Source organism: Cheilinus undulatus, linkage group 3 (assembly GCF_018320785.1).
Source record: "Cheilinus undulatus linkage group 3, ASM1832078v1, whole genome shotgun sequence".
Classification (NCBI taxonomy): Eukaryota; Metazoa; Chordata; class Actinopteri; order Labriformes; family Labridae; genus Cheilinus; species Cheilinus undulatus.
The window spans coordinates 5341273-5361936 of record NC_054867.1 but is presented as its reverse complement, the minus strand read 5'-3'; the positions used below and the strand labels follow the sequence as shown (position 1 = coordinate 5361936).

General features: G+C 39.2%; 1 protein-coding gene across 4 annotated transcripts in view; it reads right to left on the bottom strand.

The window, feature by feature from the left end:
* Positions 1-20664, bottom strand: part of LOC121507400 (transcription factor SOX-13-like) — a 109178-nt gene that overhangs the window by 14459 nt on the left and 74055 nt on the right. For 3 of the 4 annotated variants that reach the window (XM_041783702.1, XM_041783704.1, XM_041783705.1), the window contains 8 exons: positions 19675-19761; positions 16901-17073; positions 14620-14688; positions 14346-14460; positions 7828-7904; positions 7074-7239; positions 3571-3701; positions 1546-1651 (listed from right to left, as the gene is read on the bottom strand). In XM_041783702.1, coding sequence (XP_041639636.1) covers positions 1546-1651; positions 3571-3701; positions 7074-7239; positions 7828-7904; positions 14346-14460; positions 14620-14688; positions 16901-17073; positions 19675-19761 — 924 coding nt within the window. The remainder of the gene's footprint in view (positions 1-1545; positions 1652-3570; positions 3702-7073; positions 7240-7827; positions 7905-14345; positions 14461-14619; positions 14689-16900; positions 17074-19674; positions 19762-20664) is intronic. The other variant, XM_041783706.1, reaches the window with a different exon arrangement.

Here is a 20664-nt window from a genome sequence, read left to right as displayed (position 1 = left end):
AACTGTTCAAGTATTTATATATTTTTTCAAAATGTAAGCAAGTTTTGAGCATTAACAGAGAGATCAGTCCCTATTGCCTATGGATTATTGAAATATTTTAGCAACATATTTCTACGACGGGGCTGCACGGTGGTGAGGGGTTAGCGCTGTTGCCTCACAGCAAGAAGGTCACTGGTTCAACTTCCCGGTCAGGGCCTTTCACTGCAGAGTTTGCATGTTCTCCCCTGTGCATGCGTGGGTTCTCTCCGGGTACACCAGCTTCCTCCTCCCACCAAAAACATGCTCAGTAGGTTAATGGTGACTCTAAACTGGCCGTAGGTATGAATGTGAGCATGCCTTGTTGTCTGTCTCTATGGAGCCCTGCGATTGACTGGCAACCAGTCCAGGGTGTACCTCTCGCCCAATGACAGATGGGATAGGCTCCAGCCATCCTGCAACCCCGTATGGGATAAGTGGTGTAGAAAATGGATGGATGGGTATTTCTAGGACAGCCATGTTGTTATCACTAGGTTTGATGCTAATATGAAAGAAACAGGCCTTTTTATTCTCAATCAGGAGAATTACACTCTTTAAGAGCCTGAAGTAAAAAGATGACATGGACATAGAAAACTGCAGATTTAATCTGAACTGGACTGATAAGTACTTGTTTATCATGCTTCATATTTACTTAGAACAGCTGACAGGTCATTTACGTAAAAATGGATAAAACATCGATTTATTTCTGATAAAACTGTGGTGATCTTGATCGTTTTAAGGTAAATTTAATAGCTAAAGGGATTTAAAGACAAAGGATACCCAAAAACTACAACATCTTTTGTTCTCCTCACGTTTTTTGCTTTTATTCATCTTTTGGGAGTCAGATTGGGGAGCTTTGGGGGATCTGATATGGCCCCCGGGCCACCAGTTGATGATCACCGTTCTATCAGTTACAATCAAGAACAAGCAGTATATAATTATATTACAGGCCAGATGCATCAACCAAAATTGAGCACTCTGCAAATATGCACTAATATGTATTGATTAAATTGAGCTGTTATGCTATTAAGCTATTAGGTTGAATAACATTATATTCAGCAGTGCAAAGTACAAATTTGTGGCAGATGGTCAGGATTTTTGTCTCAAATTTTCAAGATCAATTTGTTAACATTGTTTTAATGTTGAGATCTTCTGATTAAGGTATCTTCATTAACAGTTCTCCAGCTCTCTATACTGCTGTCACGGTCAGCAAGCAGCAGCAGACACTAAAATGCAACCCCAATAATGGCTGCTGCTGCAATATGGCAGCACCCACAAAATGGCTTGGACTTGTCTAGAAGGTTTAAATCCCCAGAAAGTGTTCTGGTGGAAACATTACAATACAAAATTGTTTTTTCTCAGCAGGAGTTCATAAAGGACAAACCAAAGAACTCTATATGGATGAAATTAGTATGATTAGTGTTATTACAATGACTCATGACAAAAAAAAAAACAACAATGTATAAGATAAATATGTGAGACTCAGTGTAAACAGGGCCTTATAAAAGAAGCTGATCCAGGGGCACGTACCCTCAGAGTCACTGCTGAGGTGGTCCTCAGTGGGCAGCAGGCCTTGGCTGTCTTCACGCCGCTCAGAGTGAGAAATTCTCTCGCTGCAAGGAGAACCTTTATACTCCTGCAGACATAAAAAAAGACAAAGACAGATGAAGTCAGACATGCACTCCAGTCACACAAATATTCACACTCCAGCACAAAGGGACGATTTGAATTCCGCCTGCAATAAAAGATGACCCAATGTTCAAGGGGTGTGTTCAGGGCACGCATGTGCTACATAGAGAGTGCTATTTAAGGTAAAGAAACTGCACACTCACCATATCAGCTGCTGTTTAAATGCAGAGCTATAAATGCAAAGAAAGAAAAGTACAACACTATGAAGAAGAGAGAATGGTGTTTATTGTTTGAGGGACGAAAGGTGAAGGAGAAAAGGCCGAGTCAGGAATGCAAAACTATCACACCATCAGCTTTTCTATCATCCATTACTGTGCTGTAAAACATTATTTATTCCAATGCACAGGAATGAGATATCCAAAATAGGGCAGTGATCAGTACTGGTGTGGAAGCAGCAGCAGAGGTAGAGGAGATGGAGCATGATAATGTAGGAGAGGAGGAGGAGAGCCTCAGAGTACAGTATTACTGTGGACAAAGAGAGCAGGCAGGTGGCTCAGTCAATGCCACACAGAGGCCTTTGTGGTATTGTGAGGCTGCAACAGCTGTTGCCCCAGGACGAGGCCGAGACCAAAGCTCCAGCCACCTCAGAGACTGAAAACCAAGACTAGAATAGAAGACAATTTTTACAAGAGCCAAAACAATAACGACAACAAAACCAGAGGAAGTATGTTACAGTAAAATGCCATTAAAATCATAATTCCATTAAAACAGACATATGATAAAGTCTGTGAATGTTAAGTTTGGCCTCTGTTTTCATTTTTGTGTTACAGCACAGAATTTTCACTGCTGTACATGTTTTCACAAAAGAAGATTAACAGAAGTATGACAAGTATTTCAGTCTACTACTCATAAAAGAAACAGCCACATTATTAATCCTATGCTTTTATGTTCACTGCTTACCTAACAGGATTTTTTTGAGGAGAAACACCTTAACTACTGAAGTGTAGCTAAACCTGACTCAAACCCCTGAAACCCCCCCCCCTCGATGCCAATCTGAGGAAGAGAGATGGACAGTAAATGCTTTCTCTTATCCAGTTTCTTTTGTAGTATTTACATTTTAAATCTTAGCCACTCTAAATGGAAGTGCTCATGCTTGTAAACACATACTTACTATTATCTTGGTTAAAGTTAAAGATTTTCCACATAAGGCTCTTTTAGAGTGAATGAAAATACTTATTTTATTTCAGTTTATGTCAATGTCCAGCCCCCACAGCGTCAGTCAAGAAAAAGCTGGCTTTAGTGAGAATGAAGTTGATGACCCCTGCTCTAAAGTCATGTTTCACCTACTAGAATTTGGCGTTTTGAGAGTCAAGACTGGGCTGAGACTCCAGAAGTTAGTGTGTGGTGTGCTGAGTTGATCCTCCTATTCTACATAACACACTATTTGAACAAAACATTAAAATCAGAGATTATTTGCTGCCATGTGTGGGGTCTCTCAATGAAAAAAATCAGTTAAGACTTCAAAAATCTTAATATGTGCAGCAGGCTTTATCTTTGACTTTGTAAAAAATGTCTGCCTGCTGTAAGGCACACGAAAAAAAAATTTGCTCGAGGTTAGCCAAATTAGCTAGCTAGGAGGAAGGAGACAAAGCAGTAAATTTCAACACTGGTTTTGGATGAACTTTGAATGAAAAACTGGTGTAAATCTGCAAAAGACATGCATTTGAGATTCACTCTGAGGCTTTTAAGAGACATTTTAACTTTTGGAATTACACATGATACTTGTTGCGGATTTTGTTTTTCAAGTCATGTAATCATCAAACAAATGTATTTTTTTTAATCTGTGAGGCCGCCATTCCTGTCTGTGATTTTTGACTAAATTATAGGAAGGAGCTCTGGGAATATGTCGTTTGTTCATGAGCTCACCATTTTCCCACTGCCTTCTCTCTCTCTCTCCCTGTCTCTCTCCCTCTCTCGCCCTCCCGTGTTGTGACTCCTCAGGAGCATCTGGGCATCGTGGATGGCCTGAGTGACCACGTCGCCATCTCCAAGGAAACCTAGACACAGAACATGGAACGGTGAAGAGGAGGAGAATGCAAATCAGAACAATAATGAGGATGATTATACAGACAATAAGACCAGAAAAGTGAAATCCCTGGACTGAGCTACATCTTTAGAACTGTTGTTTATAGATGATGGCTTGAGAGAACAAGACATATCAAACTTGAATGTATTTGCATGAATTCCTGCAAAATATCTTATCTTGTATTGCATGATATTCTTTTAATTTCAATAGCTTTACATAGATACCTTAGTCATATTCTGTACACTGAAAAATTTTCTCTTTTTTCTTAATTTTTGTTAGTGATACAATATTAGAATTAACTTTTATGATTGTGTTTAAAGCCCTCAGTTTTTTTTTTTAAGATTTATTTTTGGCCTTTATTAGACAGGACAGTGGATAGAGTCAGAAACAGGGAAGACTGCGGGGAGAGACATGCAGGAAATGGTGCCACGGGCTGGATTTGAACCCAGGTCACCTGCGTACATGGCGCGCGCCTTAACCACTCGACTACTGGCGCGCCCCAAAACACTCAGTTTTAAACACAGACTTTAACTTTAACTTTAAACTTCTGTGGGCTGCAATCACATAATATCAACTGATTCCCTTTGGCTAACAGTGTAAATATGAACTTTCCTTTCCTGCAATGAAACCCCAGTGTTAGTTCATGCAGGACACGGTAGTCATAAGCCCAGCCGTGATCAGCTAAAGGCCAGATGATCTTAATTAGTGCCTCCCAGCTCCCACAGCCAATCATGTCTTTTCCTCTCAACACAGCGATGCATTTAAATATGATGTAGTTCTTACTAATCCCTGCTTGCATTAAAGCTGATGCACCAGGCTGCTGCTGCTGGCAAAGCTTAACCTCCTCCAACCCAGCCTCCTCCTATAAAGCATAAAGCTTGTTGCACCCTCACATTCAGATTCATGGTACTATGGATTAATTGCTTTTCAACTAATTTTATCATATTCAACACACATTGTCATAAATGTATCTATCCATGGGGGTTCTAGCCATGCGCTTCCTGAAAAGTTAAAGCATGCTGCCCTAATAACCCAGGGAGAATCTTTTGAGCAGAGCCTACTCTGGCAAGTAAAGCAGTATATCTATTTTGCAGTATAATGGTTAAATGTATGATGAAAGTGTTCCTGACTTAACTATATTGTTTTCCCTACAAGACTATGCTTAGCACCATGCTATAGGTCTTGGTGCATCAGTCAAGTACATTTAAGTTGAGCTATGGTTACAGCTTGTTTAGGTCTTTTATCTGGACTACTGTCCTTGTCCCAGCACACACACACATTGGAGGAATATCCATTTATTGACAGAGATGTGTTTGACCCTACTGTAAACAAGTTAGCAAGCAGCAAAGTGGTTCTATGTTTACGATGAAAACATGGTGATGCTCATTCTAGCACTCGTCGTGTTGATCCCTAAATCTAGTTTTCAATCTTACACAGATTTATGATCTTTAACTTTGTGTGACTTTGAGAATTATGATTTGGTACATTTTCAGTCAGACTAACATGTTTAAACTAGTTTTTAAAGTCTAATTGTACCACTAAAACCATTAATTGACTTCTTGTATGTTGTTATGACCAGTATCCAGTTTTGCGTACTCCTGCAGTCGGTGTGTAGCTGTGAGTGTGTCTGTGTGATCAGGTCTTGGTAGAGCTGCTGTGGCTGATTGGCTGTTTCAAAGACATTTTAGCCACCAGATTGGATAAAGCCTTCAGTCTTCAGTCTTTAAATATCAGCTGCTGCAGTCTGATATCCCCTTCACCAGATACTTTCAATGGAGCCATTACAGTGTGTTCAGACTTTTCTTTGTTAATTGACTAGGTCTGAATTCTTGTATGAAAGTTGCTGGTTAGCTCTTGTGACAGTTTGATTTTTTTGAAACTTGTGGAAATGCGTTTGTATCAGATATTGAGCTAATTTCAGAAGTTATGTTTTGCGCTTCTCATACTCATTTTCCTTAATGTCAAAGCTAACTACACTGTGGCTTAGCTCAGATTTGATTTGTATCACTGGCTTCCTTGTTTTAGGGGTTTGTTGAGTTCTTTGTTTTTGGGCATTGCATTGAGAAAGTTAGACTGTTTTGGGTGTTTTTTCTTGTCTGGTTGGCAGTCTTTGCTTTGGTTGAGGTGACCTCTGAAAACATTTATCTGTTGTGCTAGGCCTCAACACCTGGAACCAATTGATCTAAAATGTGCTTGCAAAATATTTTGACTATTTACACTGGAACAACTTGTACCAAGTATGGTTATTCATTGTTATTATCTATAATGCTCAACTCTATTTTATATCCTCTGCAAGAGTTTGTGCAATTTGGAAGTGCTATGTAAGTCTTGCATTAGTCTATGTGGGACTACAGGTACAAATCAGATATTGACTAAATCTGGTGCAACCATTTCTTAATTTACTAGGTATGAATGATCAATGCAGGCTGCACGGCAGCGCAGGGGTTAGCACTGTTGCATCACAGCAAGAGGGTTCCTGGTTCTCTTCCTGGTCAGGGCTTTTCTGTGTGGAGTTGGCATGTTCTCCCTGTGCATGCGTGGGTTTTCTCCGGGTACTCCGACTTCCTCCTACCACTAAAAACATGCTCAGTAGCTTAATTGGTGACTAAAATTGGCTGTAGGTGTGAATGTGAGCGTGCCTGGTCGTCTGTTTCTATATGTCAGCCCTGTGATTGACTGGTGACCGGTACAGGGTGTACCTCTTGCCCAATGACAGCTGTGATAGGCTCAAGCCCCCCCCCCCCCCAACCCCCAATGGGATAAGTGGTATAGAAGATGGATGGATGGATGAATGATCAATGCCATTGAACTCTATTGCTTGATAAAAAAATAAAACTAAAAAAATAAACTAAACTGTTCACCCACGAGGGGTAGATTAGGAAAATGAACACAATAATTTTGTTTTAATTGTTAGTATTTTATGTGCATGTGGACCTAAATGCAACAAGGACGAACTGAAATAAACCTTTGTGTAAGATGTTAAATGAAAGCAGCTTCATCAGGTGACCCTGCAGGTATTTCTGTACTACTTGATGACCTCCCTGTTAAAACCACCACTTCTACAGCCACTCCAGGCATGCAAATTTACTGATTAGAAAGTGCATTGACTGAATATGCAGGAGTGTATGAACTTAGATACAAATGAAATGGAGACTGACTCTTAGAATAATTGCTCGTCAGCACTACAAGGGGCGACAAGTTTTAAGAAAAAGAATAAAGTCCAAATGGATGAGGGCTTGTAAGAGCAGAACAGGAATAATGCTTTTGTTGGAATTGTAATTATCAGGTCTTTTTCTCCCTTTTCAGATCACAACTCAAATCCTTCTATCAAAACAAAACTCACTGAGTGCCGAACGTGGCGGGCTGTGGGACACTTCTCTGTGCAGATCCCTGGGTCTGTAAGCCCCTTGCAGCCCCAGCGTGCCCAGTTCCATGCTCTGTGGACTGGGTGTTTTGCCAAGCTCCAGCCCCTTTGGCTTGGAGGTCAGGTTCAAGGGCTGACTGGCTTCCTAAACACACAGAGAGAGCAGATGAGCAGGGGTGGGGCCACTTGCACACATTCAAGCGTAACCACAAAGGACGAGGGTGTGCGCTTATTCCAGTTATACACAGCAGATTTGGCATGTCAGAGCATATCCGTCACACCTTTGAAGCGTCTCAGGTCTTTTGTCTTCATGTTCCCCTCATCCTCTCGTTCCTTTTGTTTATTTAAGCCGTGTTGCTAGATCTCTGCTTGAGAACAAGCCGAGTAAATACAATTCACGATACATCCACATACACACTCAGCAGCACCCTTAGACAGAGGTGCACCACACACGTTAAACCTTTAAACAGAGGGTGTGGTGTTCTCTGAGAGTTTTTTCAGACACTAGTGCCCTAAAAGTACATTTTTTGTTTAATCTAGAGGGTGTTACTTTCTTTAATGTACCTTTAACCACAAACACAGGGCACAAAGTAAACAGCACATTCACACACAATACAGCAAGCAAACACACTGACATATTAATCTACAGAATGTAGGCATATAAGTTATGAATGTTTGTATTAAGGACTAAAAAAAATAACTTGTACATGACTTAGAAACAACAATGCAATACCTGTCGGAAGGAACCACTGCTCCTCTTGACAGGGGTGGGGTGAGGGTTCTGCAGCAGCTGCATGGGATAGTCCACGGCTGTAAAAGATGTAAAATTTCTGAATTATAACTAGCATCATTTGTTGAAGCTCAGACTTGATTTACTGTGCAGAAAAAAACAATCAAGTATCAGAGCACTACCTCTAACATCATCCAGATCTGAGAAATGTGCTACAAAACACACAGCTTGTTGATGATTAGCATTGACAAGGACAACTGATGGACACAACTGAGAAAATCCTAACTCCCACCTAAGTTTTTCTACCGTTCACCATCTATAGCAGTGGTTATCAAAAGATTTGATAAGGCATATTAGTGCTCCTTGAGGCTTTGCTCATCAACATACTTTTTCTTAAAGACTAAGATTTTTCTAAATTCTGCCAAATTAACACTGCTTGAGATATATCTTGGGGACGTGGGATTTGTATAAACTGAGCATACAGCATTAGTTCAGTGGAGTCAAGCACTGCCGAATAATTAAGATCAACTGATCTCACACAAGCCCTCATCAAGTGGCATCCAGATTAATTGCTCTTGGCACGATATTGTCTAATCGCACTCATGTTGCCATATTTAAACTGATCTCGCCTGGCTACGCTCTGCAAACCGCTTTATGCAACCCTCCTCCACCCCAGCACCTCCTTTATTCTGCTTTTGTCTTTAATGCCTGCTGTGCTCTTTTTTTTTTTTTTTGCTACTTCTGTCCCTGCCTCAGGCTTTCCTCGTATGCATAGGAATGGCAGGAACGTGTGCTGTTCCTGCTTGAAGCTTTTCATAAAGGCTCCTGGAAGGTCAGATGGATATAAATAGCAGCAATAAGTGGAAATTAATAACTGCTAATAGGACAAATATCTGTAACCGCAAATCATGTGTGTTTCTTGACAAAATGTTCCTCATTGAACCATACAGCTTAGCTACAGCTGTACACAAGTTGGAGTTACTCGTTAGATGAAGACCAATGTGAGCTTAATTTGGAGAAAATTAAGGCTTTTAAGAAATACTTTAACTCCTGGGATGTCATGTGATGCTTGTGGACTTCGTTTTCAGGAAATGTGATCATTAACGAGTAAGTTATTTACAATCGATGAGGCTACTGCACCAACTTATTTCATTCTATAGCTGTAATCAGTTTATTTGGGGGAAATTGCTATTGTGTAGATGTGCTGCTCATTTATTTAATTTTCTGTGTTAGCGATCATTAGTAGTCTTATGTAGACTACATTGATAGGGAGGAGATAAGAGTTAGAAGCTGCCTACATAGTTTTTTTCCTTACAGAGATTAAAGTAGTTTCTGGACTGTTAAAGTACACTAATGCTACAGCTTTTTAACATAATAGCCAGAGACCAGGTGTTTAGTATGTTCAACTTTATGCAGTGGCTTATCATCGAGACATTTATCAACACAGATGTGGCTTTTCAATTAGCATCTCTACTGTGAGCAGTTCTAAAATCATGAGATCTTGTCATGTTCATCTGAATTTATTTGCTGTGAGCCAGTGTTGTATGTTGTTTAATTCAGACTGCAGTTAAATCCATCTATAGTAAATTCATTTTACATGCAAATATTACTGCATCGTCTGTATAAAGCCAAACACATCACTCAGATTACAGGGAAATAATTAACAAAAACAGAAAAAAATGTAGTGGACCAAGAGCCTAACCTTGAGGCACACCTCACTGTTATGTTAAAATGTCTGATTTGTGCCCTTGAATGATAACACGTTTGATTTTGTAGGTTAGAGTTTAACCAGAGCAGCGGGTTGTGTCACGGATTAACAGAATAAGGTTTATCGACAAAGAGGTAGTGAGGAATCAGATGAACAGCTTAACTCATAACAAAACTGAATATGGCACCTTTTTGTTGATTATGGTTGGAAGCAGTGTAAATTTTGACAGATTTTTAAATTTTAGCCTCAGTCTTAGTCTTTTCATTGACTGCCTTTTAGTTTTAGTCACATGTTAGACATTTCTACTCTTTTTAGTTTTAGTCTAGTTTTAGACGATGAAAACTAAAAAAACATTTTAGTGTGGTTTTAGTCCATAAAAAGTCCTCACATTTTAGACTTTAGTTTCAGTTCAAGCATTTATTCTCTTGCCTGAATCTGGTACCAAATCATGGTAGTGTGTTCTCTGCACTCTGCCAAACCTGGGGGATACAGATGCGTTGTTTTTTGACAGATTTACCCACAGTGAAGAAATATCAGTTTTTTAATGTTTAACAAAAACTACATTTTAGTCAAGTTTTAGTCATCTTGACAAAAACTAAACTTAGTTTTAGTCACTTTTAGCAATCAAAGGTCTATTTTTGTCTCATCTTAGTCTAGTCCTTCTCACGGAAAAAAGTGTCGACAAACGTTTTTAGTCATAGTTTTATTTTAGTCAACAAAATTAACTGGTTGGAAGTGAAGAAGTCATATGTAAGCTGGCAGGGCAGCAGTTGTAGAGTGATATTATCTAAAACAAGACTGAAATAGTGATAAGAAATTGATCTGATTTAAGTAAGTAGCTTTTTTTTAATACTCCTGCAATGGGGCTATTGATTCAATGTGTCATAAATTGTTCAGATGGAGAACAGCAAGAATGTTTCAAGTTGTTTGAAATCTATGAGGCTGATCTGCCAACTTACTTTATTCTATTTCTGAAGTCATTGTTTATTCAGGGAAACTGCTATTATGCTGCTTGTTCAGTTAACTTAACGTGTCAGTGATTGTTTTGCACTTTATTTCTGCATAATGACTGTTTTTACAAATTCATCTCATTATATATTAGCTGTGTTGCTTATTTTTGGTGGTGAGATTCAAAAAAGCCATGACTGGTGTTCCCTGTTCTTGGTCCTGAAGAGTTTTTGCCGTCTTTCTTGGCTTAGTGCACTGCTATGATGTGTAGGTTTATGTGATATTTCCTTGTTGTGTTGCATGGGTAGGTAGGGGTCAAAGGGTCAAGGTGTAAGAGCCACGTTTTTGTGACTAAATATTTACAATTTCTAACAAAACAAAGAATCAAGGTTTTTCATGACTATTGCAATTAAAGCTGTGAGTCAGAAAAAAAACTAAAAGAAGAGGGAAGAAAGAAAACTAACGAGTCTGAACACCCAGCCCTCTGCGAGTGCACTTGAACAGTAGGATGGACAACAGAGAGTTAAAGTCTTTGACTCTGGCTTTTTTATGACTTTTTGAAAGGTCATTACCATACAGTTACATTAGCACAGCAACAAAGAAGTTCTCTGTTAGGGAATTTTTGTGAAAATAAATGAAACAGTCAATTCTGCAATGTAGTCTTTCAAAAGACTTGGATCGTGTTAAATCCAAGAGCAAATAAGAGTGGGTTCTCCTTCTCTTGAACTTGACTTCTTTTGAAAAATCCGTGAATAGAGACTGTTTTTCATAGTTACATGCAAACAAATAGAGGACACTACAAAATGAAATAAACAGCATAGCTCATTTTCGTCTTTATCGTCAAATAAAAGATGCCATCAAATACCTGACTCACACTGACCTCTCCCAAACAAACCATCAGTCTTTTTTTATTCATCTGTCAAAACATTCAGAGACACTCACACATATCCACTCAAATTCCTCAGAAAGCAAATAAATGGTTATCCTTAAATTCCACCTACAATGTTTTAAAGAGTGGCCTTGTGTCTTTTACTTTTGAAAAGATAGAGGAGACAAGGTCACGCACAAGCCCAGCTTTTAAGACATGTGAAAGCACCTCGAAGCTTTCTAAGCTGTGCTCTCTACAGCCTGCTAACTGTGCAAGCAGAGGTGTATAAAAGGAACTATCGGCCATATTGTTCAACTGAAACATACATCTGTATCTTACGTATGCCTTGCCATTTTCAATAAAATAGACCTTGAGCTGAGGAGCAGATTTTCCTGCATCAATGGCAACTTCAAGAGCGTTTTCTTCTGTGGCCACATGAAAGTTTCTAATGCTTTATTTCAGAAGCATTGGTCCACTTTGACCTTCAAAACACTCTGCTAATGTGAGCCACTATATGTTTTTATCCCCTCTTAAAGAAAAGACAGCAAGAATGGCAGCAATGTCACAACCCCAATGTTCCCAGTACTTGTAGAGGGAAATCTTGGAGGATTATTCAAATATCATGACAGCAACTAAAGAAAGAATGGAGCGCTTTATGCTCCAAGTTAATCATATTTCACTCAGCTTAGTTAAAGTATTTATCATAGTCAGTGGAGAGGTATTGTATGGTAAAAGGCTGAGGAAAATAGGCTGAGGATACAGTGATGACAGAAAACTTCTCTGAGTTGAGACTGAGAAAATGAGTAACATTTGGGTCTGGTTGTGTGTATGCTAGTGTTGGCATTTTAGCTTAGCTGTAGCTCTACCATCTTAACCGGGGAGATCTGTGTGCTGCTATTCTACCTAGGGACTTTTTCACAAAGTGTCTAACCCACCTCACTACCCAGCAAGCTACCACACTACCCGCTAATGTTACTCTTGTGTAAAGGTCAAAAGTCAACACAAGTCGTGCTTTATTGAACGCTAAGCCAGAGCATGGTGGAACAAGCTAGGATAACAAGCAGCAGAGCCCCAGTGAAGCTGGTGCATCTACTTATTTGTGTTCCATTTTTAACAACCCAGGCCTCCAAGGACCGATGCACTCAGATCTTTGACGGAATACATTCAATTCAAGAATGTTGAGTAAAATATATTGTTTCTTCAGCTTAGAACTAAAAATTCAACTAAAAATTTGTGTTTTTAGTATCTCTACTGTCTGGAAACTGAAGGTGTGTCACTGGTTACTGTTGTCCAAAAATCAGCAAAGCAAGTGGAGCAGGGGAATGCCACTACACCACTAGAGTAAATGGAAGAGGATGCTACAGCAATAAAAATTAAGTCCATTTAGAGAAACTACATTTTTTTGTAACGACAGAATTTGGCCCACTTACTAGTCTAGGCTCCAACAAAAATTAAAACAATTTGCTGTTATTTATTTAACCCCTTGAGCTCTAAGTTATTTTCTAATTAATGTGTCTCTCCTGGACTTTTTGTCTTAAGCTTGTAAAACCTCATCCCTGTGATGCAGTCAAGCTCTAAACATCCTTTTTTCAGGACAACCTGGGCTTTAAGAATATGTGTGCTGCAGTAAAGTCAGAGGAATTTAATAAAACAGTTATGGGATTATAAAGATGAAAGAAAAAGCTAATTAGAAATTAAACTTCAAAGATTTTTATGATTTTTATTAAACACAGTGAACATAAATACATAAATGACTAAGGGGATTTTTTTGCACAAGCTTGTTCTCACATCTTTTTGGTACTAAAGAATTTTTTAAAAAACTCTTTTGTTATACAAAAAGTCATCAAAATATTCACATTTTTACATTAAAGTCCTTGCATAATTAGAGTTATTATTTAAAGCAGTTCCTGCCTGCAATGACGCTGAGGACCACATCACAGCCTCTCTGTGTCTATTTCTCTCTAATACGAGTCTGTGCACGTGTGTTGTCTGGCAAAGTATGTTGTGACAATGGAACAGCCCGCCATTGGTTGTCACAGCCCAGTCACAATGCATTCTGGGATAAAAACAGACAATATGACAGCAGGCTAATCTACCAGCTGCAGGAATGATCAAAAAATGGAATATAAATGGATAAAAAGACATCCAGTATTGGAGTTATTGGTGTGGATTTAATCTTTTAAGGCTCCAGAAAGTCTGCCAAGTTCCATGCTCACTAGAATACGATCTGTAAGAGCTATGAAGGTATGGATAGTGTCATTAGACAGTACAACGGAGAGCTTTCAGAGGAAAAACAAGTAAGTGCCCACGATTATGGTTCAAAAGTTATTTGACTTAGGATAACACATATCTGTTCTTGTCGTATATGACAACACCAGCTCAGAGGGTTAAGGACTAACTTATTCATCTAAATTGTATTAGAAAGGTAGGGTGAAGCACATTAATGCCAGCCAGCCCTGATCTTGTGTATGTCAGCAGAAAGATAAAATAATTTTTGATCATTTGTGACATACCCTGCCACTATCTAGAAATAAAAATCTAAATTTTGATTGTTGCATTGATCCCTTAGTTGTATGATCATTTTATTATATCATTAAAGATATAAGAATTACATTTTTATGATATTTACTGCTTTTTTCATCTCTTTGACGTTTGACTCTGAATCCAAATCTAATGTAGATGAAACCAAACCCCACATTACGTGAGTCAATGGGCATTTTATTACTTTTTATTGTGTATAAATTTGTGCTATGTTGGGAAAGAAAAATCATTTTCACCTCCAGAAAAGTCATTAAGCAAAATAGCCTCTTATTTTTTACATTCAAATATAATTGATTGAAGATACGAGGATGTGAACATAGGGCACTGGCCTAAAGCCCTAAAGCCAATATCCCTTCAAGTCATTTCTTGTGCTTTTGATCAGTGGCTTTGTGAGCCAGAGTGACCCAATCCAACATCTCCACGAGGCTAAAACCGCTCTGTGAGTTGATGACTGACCTGGCTTGCAGGGGATTGGTTGGAGCGGTAAGGTTATCTGGGGCTCAGAGGTGACCGGGAGGGGCTGTGTGTTGGGGTGGAAAGCCGGGATCATCACGTAGGGCATGTTCACCTGCTGGGACAAGGCAAGACAAATACAACTTACTGACAGGCCCCTGCCTCTGAAACAAAGATGTCTGCCACTAAGAGGAAAATTGCATTCATTATTATTATCCCCTGTTCCTGCTGCAGGCTGTGGGGGGTAAAGACGTGGAAGGTCTTGAGAGCGGCTGACCTGGATCTGTTGTTGAAGCAGGTTGATCTTGTGCTGCTGCTGGATCAGCTGCTGCTGCTGCTTGGCGATCTGAGAGAGAAGACATGTTCATTTCCACATGCATCATTTAGTATGGAAGTCATCAGTGTAAAACATATAAAATCACACAAACATCTAATCCAGTCATTATACTGGTCTTACAGTCATGACAGGGGGCATTGTCTATGTGTAAACAGTGAAAGCATTATGATAATGGTTAAATACCAAAAATACAGAAGAAAAATATTTTAAAAATGTGAAGGTACATGTGAAAGTTTAAAATGTATACCTCTCTGGGTTAAGCATATAATCTCAACTGACTTCTGACCTTTCCAACATCCGTATACAATCAGTACTATGTATAAAACCTTTAGAAATATACAGGAAATTTATTTCAGAAAATCAAAAACACGTTAGCTATAGGGCTTTAATTTGAGTTTTTTTTCTTTATTCACTTCACTAACCAACTATTCCGTATTGGTCACAGTTACTACCTGTGGCAAAACCTTCAAATTCCTAAAATGATAATGGTTACAATAAAGAGATCAGTCCATATAGGCTAGTAATATATTTCATTTCCAAAAAAAATCTTTGTGGATTGAAACGGTGTGGAGGACCACACTTGCTAAAGAAAATCAACAAGGAATCATGGGGAAAATCCTGCCCAGTCTTAAGCGTTCAACTTGCCGCTGCGTGTGTCTATAACAGTGGTTTGAAAAATGGTGTGACCTACTATACAATCTCTAAATATCAGCCCATATTGGCTGTCAATATAGGCCTACATTGGCTGTAACGTCAGCCTGTATCTGCTGTAAACAGCATGTATTGGCTGGGAATTTTGTTTTATATCTGTGGGAAATATTGGCTTAGATCTGCTGTTGATATCAACCTCTATCTGCAGTAAATATCAGCAATGGTTGGCTGTAAATATTGGCCTATATTGGTTGTAAATATCAGGCATGGTCAGCTGTAAATATGTGCCTACATCAGCTGTAAATATTGGCCTATACTGGCTGTAAATATCAGACACGGTCGGCTGTAAATATGTGCCTATATCGACTGTAAATATATCAGTTGTAAATATTGGCCTATATTGGCTGTAAATATGTGCCTATATCAGATATAAATATTGGCCTATATTGGCTGTAAATATGTGCCTATATCAGATATAATATATTGGCCTACTGGCTGTAAATATGTGCCTATATCAGATATAATATATTGGCCTATATTGGCTGTAAATATGTGCCTTTATCAGATATAAATATTGGCCTATATTGGCTGTAAATATGTGCCTATATCAGATATAAATATTGGCCTACTGGCTGTAAATATGTGCCTATATCAGATATAATATATTGGCCTATATTGGCTGTAAATATGTGCCTATATCAGATATAAATATTGGCCTACTGGCTTTAAATATGTGCCTATATCAGATATAATATATTGGCCTATATTGGCTGTAAATATGTGCCTATATCAGATATAAATTTTGGCCTATATTGGCTGTAAATATGTGCCTATATCAGATATAAATATTGGCCTATATTGACTATAAATGTGTGCCTATATCAGATATAATATATTGGCCTATATTGGCTGTAAATAATTGCCTATATCAGATATAATATATTGGCCTATATTGGCTGTAAATATCAGCCATGGTTGGCTATAAGTATTTGCCTGCACTGGCTGCAAATATTGGCCTTTATCAGCTGTAAATATTGTACATATGTCCAAAAAAGTAGAGGTTTGTTCAGGACCAGCATCAGCATGGTCATCTGCAAAGTCATTGTTTTTGTTCGTCTTCCTTCTTTAAACTTCAAGTGTCTAATAAGGACTGAGGTATATTTTAATACTGACTGAATACTGATAAGCTTTGGCATGAGTATGTTTCACTAAAGTGATTCAGTAATGGCAAGCAACTTTTGTGTTTACTGTGGTGCATTCACTTCTGAGCTGCACATGCCCACTACGTCATAGGTGTCATCAATCTGATTGGCCCATAATAAATAAGAAAATTAACAATATGTTTTCAAAGAGTCTGTCCTTCCCAAAAACTTTCAATGGGCAGTCTCCCGGATAAATATGAAACATGTCCAATGCAAGGGATATGTGAAACAGTCTATCTGGCAAGTCCAGGTACGCTGATTGTTTTTAAACACCTGTTTCTTTTTGTTTATTAAGGTCTGATGAAGCATCTCTGAGTCAAAATGTGGCTGTGGATAGATTCTGAGGATTTGACCCTTCTGAGTGATACCTGTTCCTGCTGTTGTCGAGCGAGCTCCATCTGCTGCTGCTGTTTCTCCAGCAGCAGGGCGGCCATGTTCCTCTGCTCAGAGTGAGCACCTAGAAGCTGCTCCCTCAGACCGCTCAGCTGGTTGATCATCATCAACAACTGGAGCTCCTTCTCTGCCAGAGACTCTGGAGTTCCTACATGGGGTTAGAATGTCAGATTAATGTATGAAAACAGCTTGCACATTTGTCATAAGAAGTTTTTGTAGAAGGTCCAGCAAGAAGCTCTACTCTTCAGCTCCATCCAAAAACCTTCCAGAGAGTATGAGTTACTTCTTCACTCCATGACACTCCTGGCCCCACTTTATCTTATTTGTATATGCTTCCATTAAAAAAAAAAATTGCTTTGCAGATGATCTTCACTAGCATCTATGGAGGATGATCAGGGCCATGGGTGAAGGAAAAACTTATGCTGTGTACTTTGAGAATAATGCCTAAATGATGAGGGGAAAAACTGAAATGTCAAAGATAAAGTTGAAATAGTTGAAAAGTCAAGAAAAAGTTAAATGTTGAGAATATCCCTGACATTCAGACTTTTTTCTTGTCATTTTGACTTTATTTTCAGAATGCACAGCATTACTTTTTCACATCCCAGCCATTAATCAACAAACATCTTCAATGGTAAAGAAAAGGTTTCTTCTGCTGCGACTTCTAGGGAAGGTACAGCCCTACCCCTCCTAAGGAGTTTGAAAGGGTTATTCACATGCTTATAATTTCTCCACTGGACTATAGGACAATATACTCTTTATATTGGTATTGATCATTATTTGTGATGATCATATCACACCAGTTGTAACTTCAGTCAATCGATCAATCAATCAATCAATCAATCAATCAATCAATCTTTGTTTGTATAGCACCAAATCACAATCAATTTTACACTATATTGTCAAAAGTATTCACTCACCCATCCAAATCATTGAAATCAGGTGTTCCAACCACTTTCATGGCCACAGGTGTGTAAAATCAAGCACCTAGGCATGCAGACTGTTTCTATAAACATTTGTGAAAGAATGGGTCGCTCTCAGGAGCTCAGTGAATTCCAGCGTGGTACTGTGATAGGATACCACCTGTGCAACAAGTCCAGTGGTGAAATTTCCTCGCTCCTAAATATTCCACAGTCAACTGTCAGTGGTATTGTAACAAAGTGGAAGCGATTGGGAATGACATTTTTCATAGGCCATGTAACATGATGGAGCGGGGTCAGGGGATGCTGAGGCGCATAGTGCACAGAGGTCACCAATTTTCTGCAAAGTAAACTGCTAAAGACCTCCAAACTTCATGTGGCCTTCAGATTAGCTCAAGAACAGTGCGTAGAGAGCTTCATGGAATGGGTTTCCATGGCCGAGCAGCTGCATCCAAGCCATACATCACCAAGTGCAATGCAAAGCGTTGGATGCAGTGGTGTAAAGCACGCCGCCACTGGACTCTAGAACAGTGGAGACATGTTCTCTGGAGTGACGAATCACGCTTCTCCATCTGGCAATCTGATGGACGAGTCTGGGTTTGGCGGTTGCCAGGAGAACGGTACTTGTCTGACTGCATTGTGCCAAGTGTAAAGTTTGGTGGAGGGGGGATTATGGAGTGGGCTTGTAATTCAGGAGCTGGGCTTGGCCCCATTGTTCCAGTGAAAGCAACTCTGAATGATCCAGCATACCCAGAGATTGTGCTTTCAACTTTGTGGGAACAGTTTGGGGATGGCCCCTTCCTGTTCCAACATGACTGTGCACCAGTGCACAAAGCAAGGTCCATAAAGACATGGATGAGAGAGTCTGGTGTGGATGAACTTGACTGGCCTGCACAGAGTCCTGACCTCAACCCGACAGAACACCTTTGGGATGAATTAGAGCAAAGACTGAGAGCCAGGCCTTCTCGTCCAACATCAGTGTGTGACCTCAAAAATGCGCATCTGGAAGAATGGTCAAAAATTCCCATAAACACACTCCTAAACTTTGTGGAAAGCCTTCCCAGAAGAGCTGAAGCTGTTATAGCTGCAAAGGGTGGACCGACGTCATATCAAACCCTATGGATTAAGAATGGGATGTCACTTAAGTTCATATGTGAGTCAAGGCAGGTGAGCGATTACTTTTGGCAATATAGTGTAGCTCAAGTTGTCTATGAGTTTTTGCATGATCATGCTCCAGTGACAGCAGAAAACTTAAAGTCCTTACTTAAGACCCACCAGATTGTAATGGAATAATATAAGCTGAGCTTGATATCTTGACATTTTCTGCTCTTATGGACTCTTTTTCCTTTGTTTATTGTGTTTTATTGCCTTCTTGTATATGTATATCTGTATTTATACTATCACAAGCCTGTGCAGGACTGTGGTCAATTGAGGTTGTTTTAAATGTGCAATATCAATAAACTTTAACTTGAAAATGTTCCATCTCGGACTGGCAGTCTGACTACAGCTTTATGGGGATATAAATGTTAAGGAATGGTCAACAGAACAGTAAATAAGGCCTCCTTATGATAAGCTTCTTAAAGTCTCCTTCTTTGTCTCTGTGATCGCTTGTTCTGATTTTAGAAGGAACATGAGCTGTTTGACAGCAAAGTTCTTCAACCTTTGCTAAACCACATCACTGCTAGCTGTGAATGTGGCTATTGAGCTGTCTAAGTGTTAGAACAGTCTTTGACTGAAAAAATGATGCAGATATTTGTACAGTATTAAAGTAATATGCAGTAATGGTATAAAAGCAGCAAATAAATGGTGTAAAGATGTCTGCAGTGTCTGACCTTTCAGTTGTCCTGCTCCCCCTGTGCTTTTATCCAGAAGTTTCTCCTTCCAGTCAGCGTTCAGCAGCTTCTCAATGGTGGGCATTACTGTTAATAGAACACAACAGGTACTCAGCAGAACTGCACTAGATGGCATAAAAAATATTTTTCTGTCAAATAAAGCCCATCTGACACCAAACTACTCTCTCAGCCTCTCCTCTGCTTTCCTAATGGAATTGATTGAAGAAGGGCAGAGGTTGTTTGTGCGTCTGGGAGAAGTTTTGAGTGTTTGAGTGGATCAATATTTGGACAGAGAACAATCCAAGGTCAGCAAGTGGAGAGAACTTGAGAAAAATTTAAGGCGAGGAGTGGCGGCTGGTGAAAGACTTAAGGGCAGGGAGAGTCTCAGGGGCGACTCACAGAGCAGCCTTTTACTCTGTACGTGAACAACTGAACAAAACCAAACCAGAAAGCAAAAAACACCCCGGTCCCTCAGAACCCATTCAGGAAACATAACAACACCTCGCTTTAGCAGACAAACTGTCACTTCTATGCATCGATTTCAAGCAGACTGCATTGTTTAATGCTGAATAGAAGCAGAATGTGGTGCACTTAAATACATAAGATGTGGAGCCATCTAAGTGTGGACGGTGTGAGAATTGTATGGACCTTTATAAATAATGGTAAGAGAGAAATACTCCCAAACATGGAAATAAAACCGGTACAGAGAGGAGACGTATTGTTGAAACAAAATGAAACCAACATTTCAAAAAAATTCTTATTATAGAGATTTTATTAGTGTTTGTTTACTACATATATAAGAAGTTCAGTGCAGAATGTGAAGACATTAAACTTCTAAAGATTTTTCTGAAGTTTTTTTCTAAAGATCCTAATAAATACCTGTCATATTCATATTCCTCTATGTTTTCAGCCGAGCCTTTAAAATGATGGATGCCGTCCATGTAGGCTGGAAGTTCATACATGTGAGGCTGAATTAACATAGGGAAATGT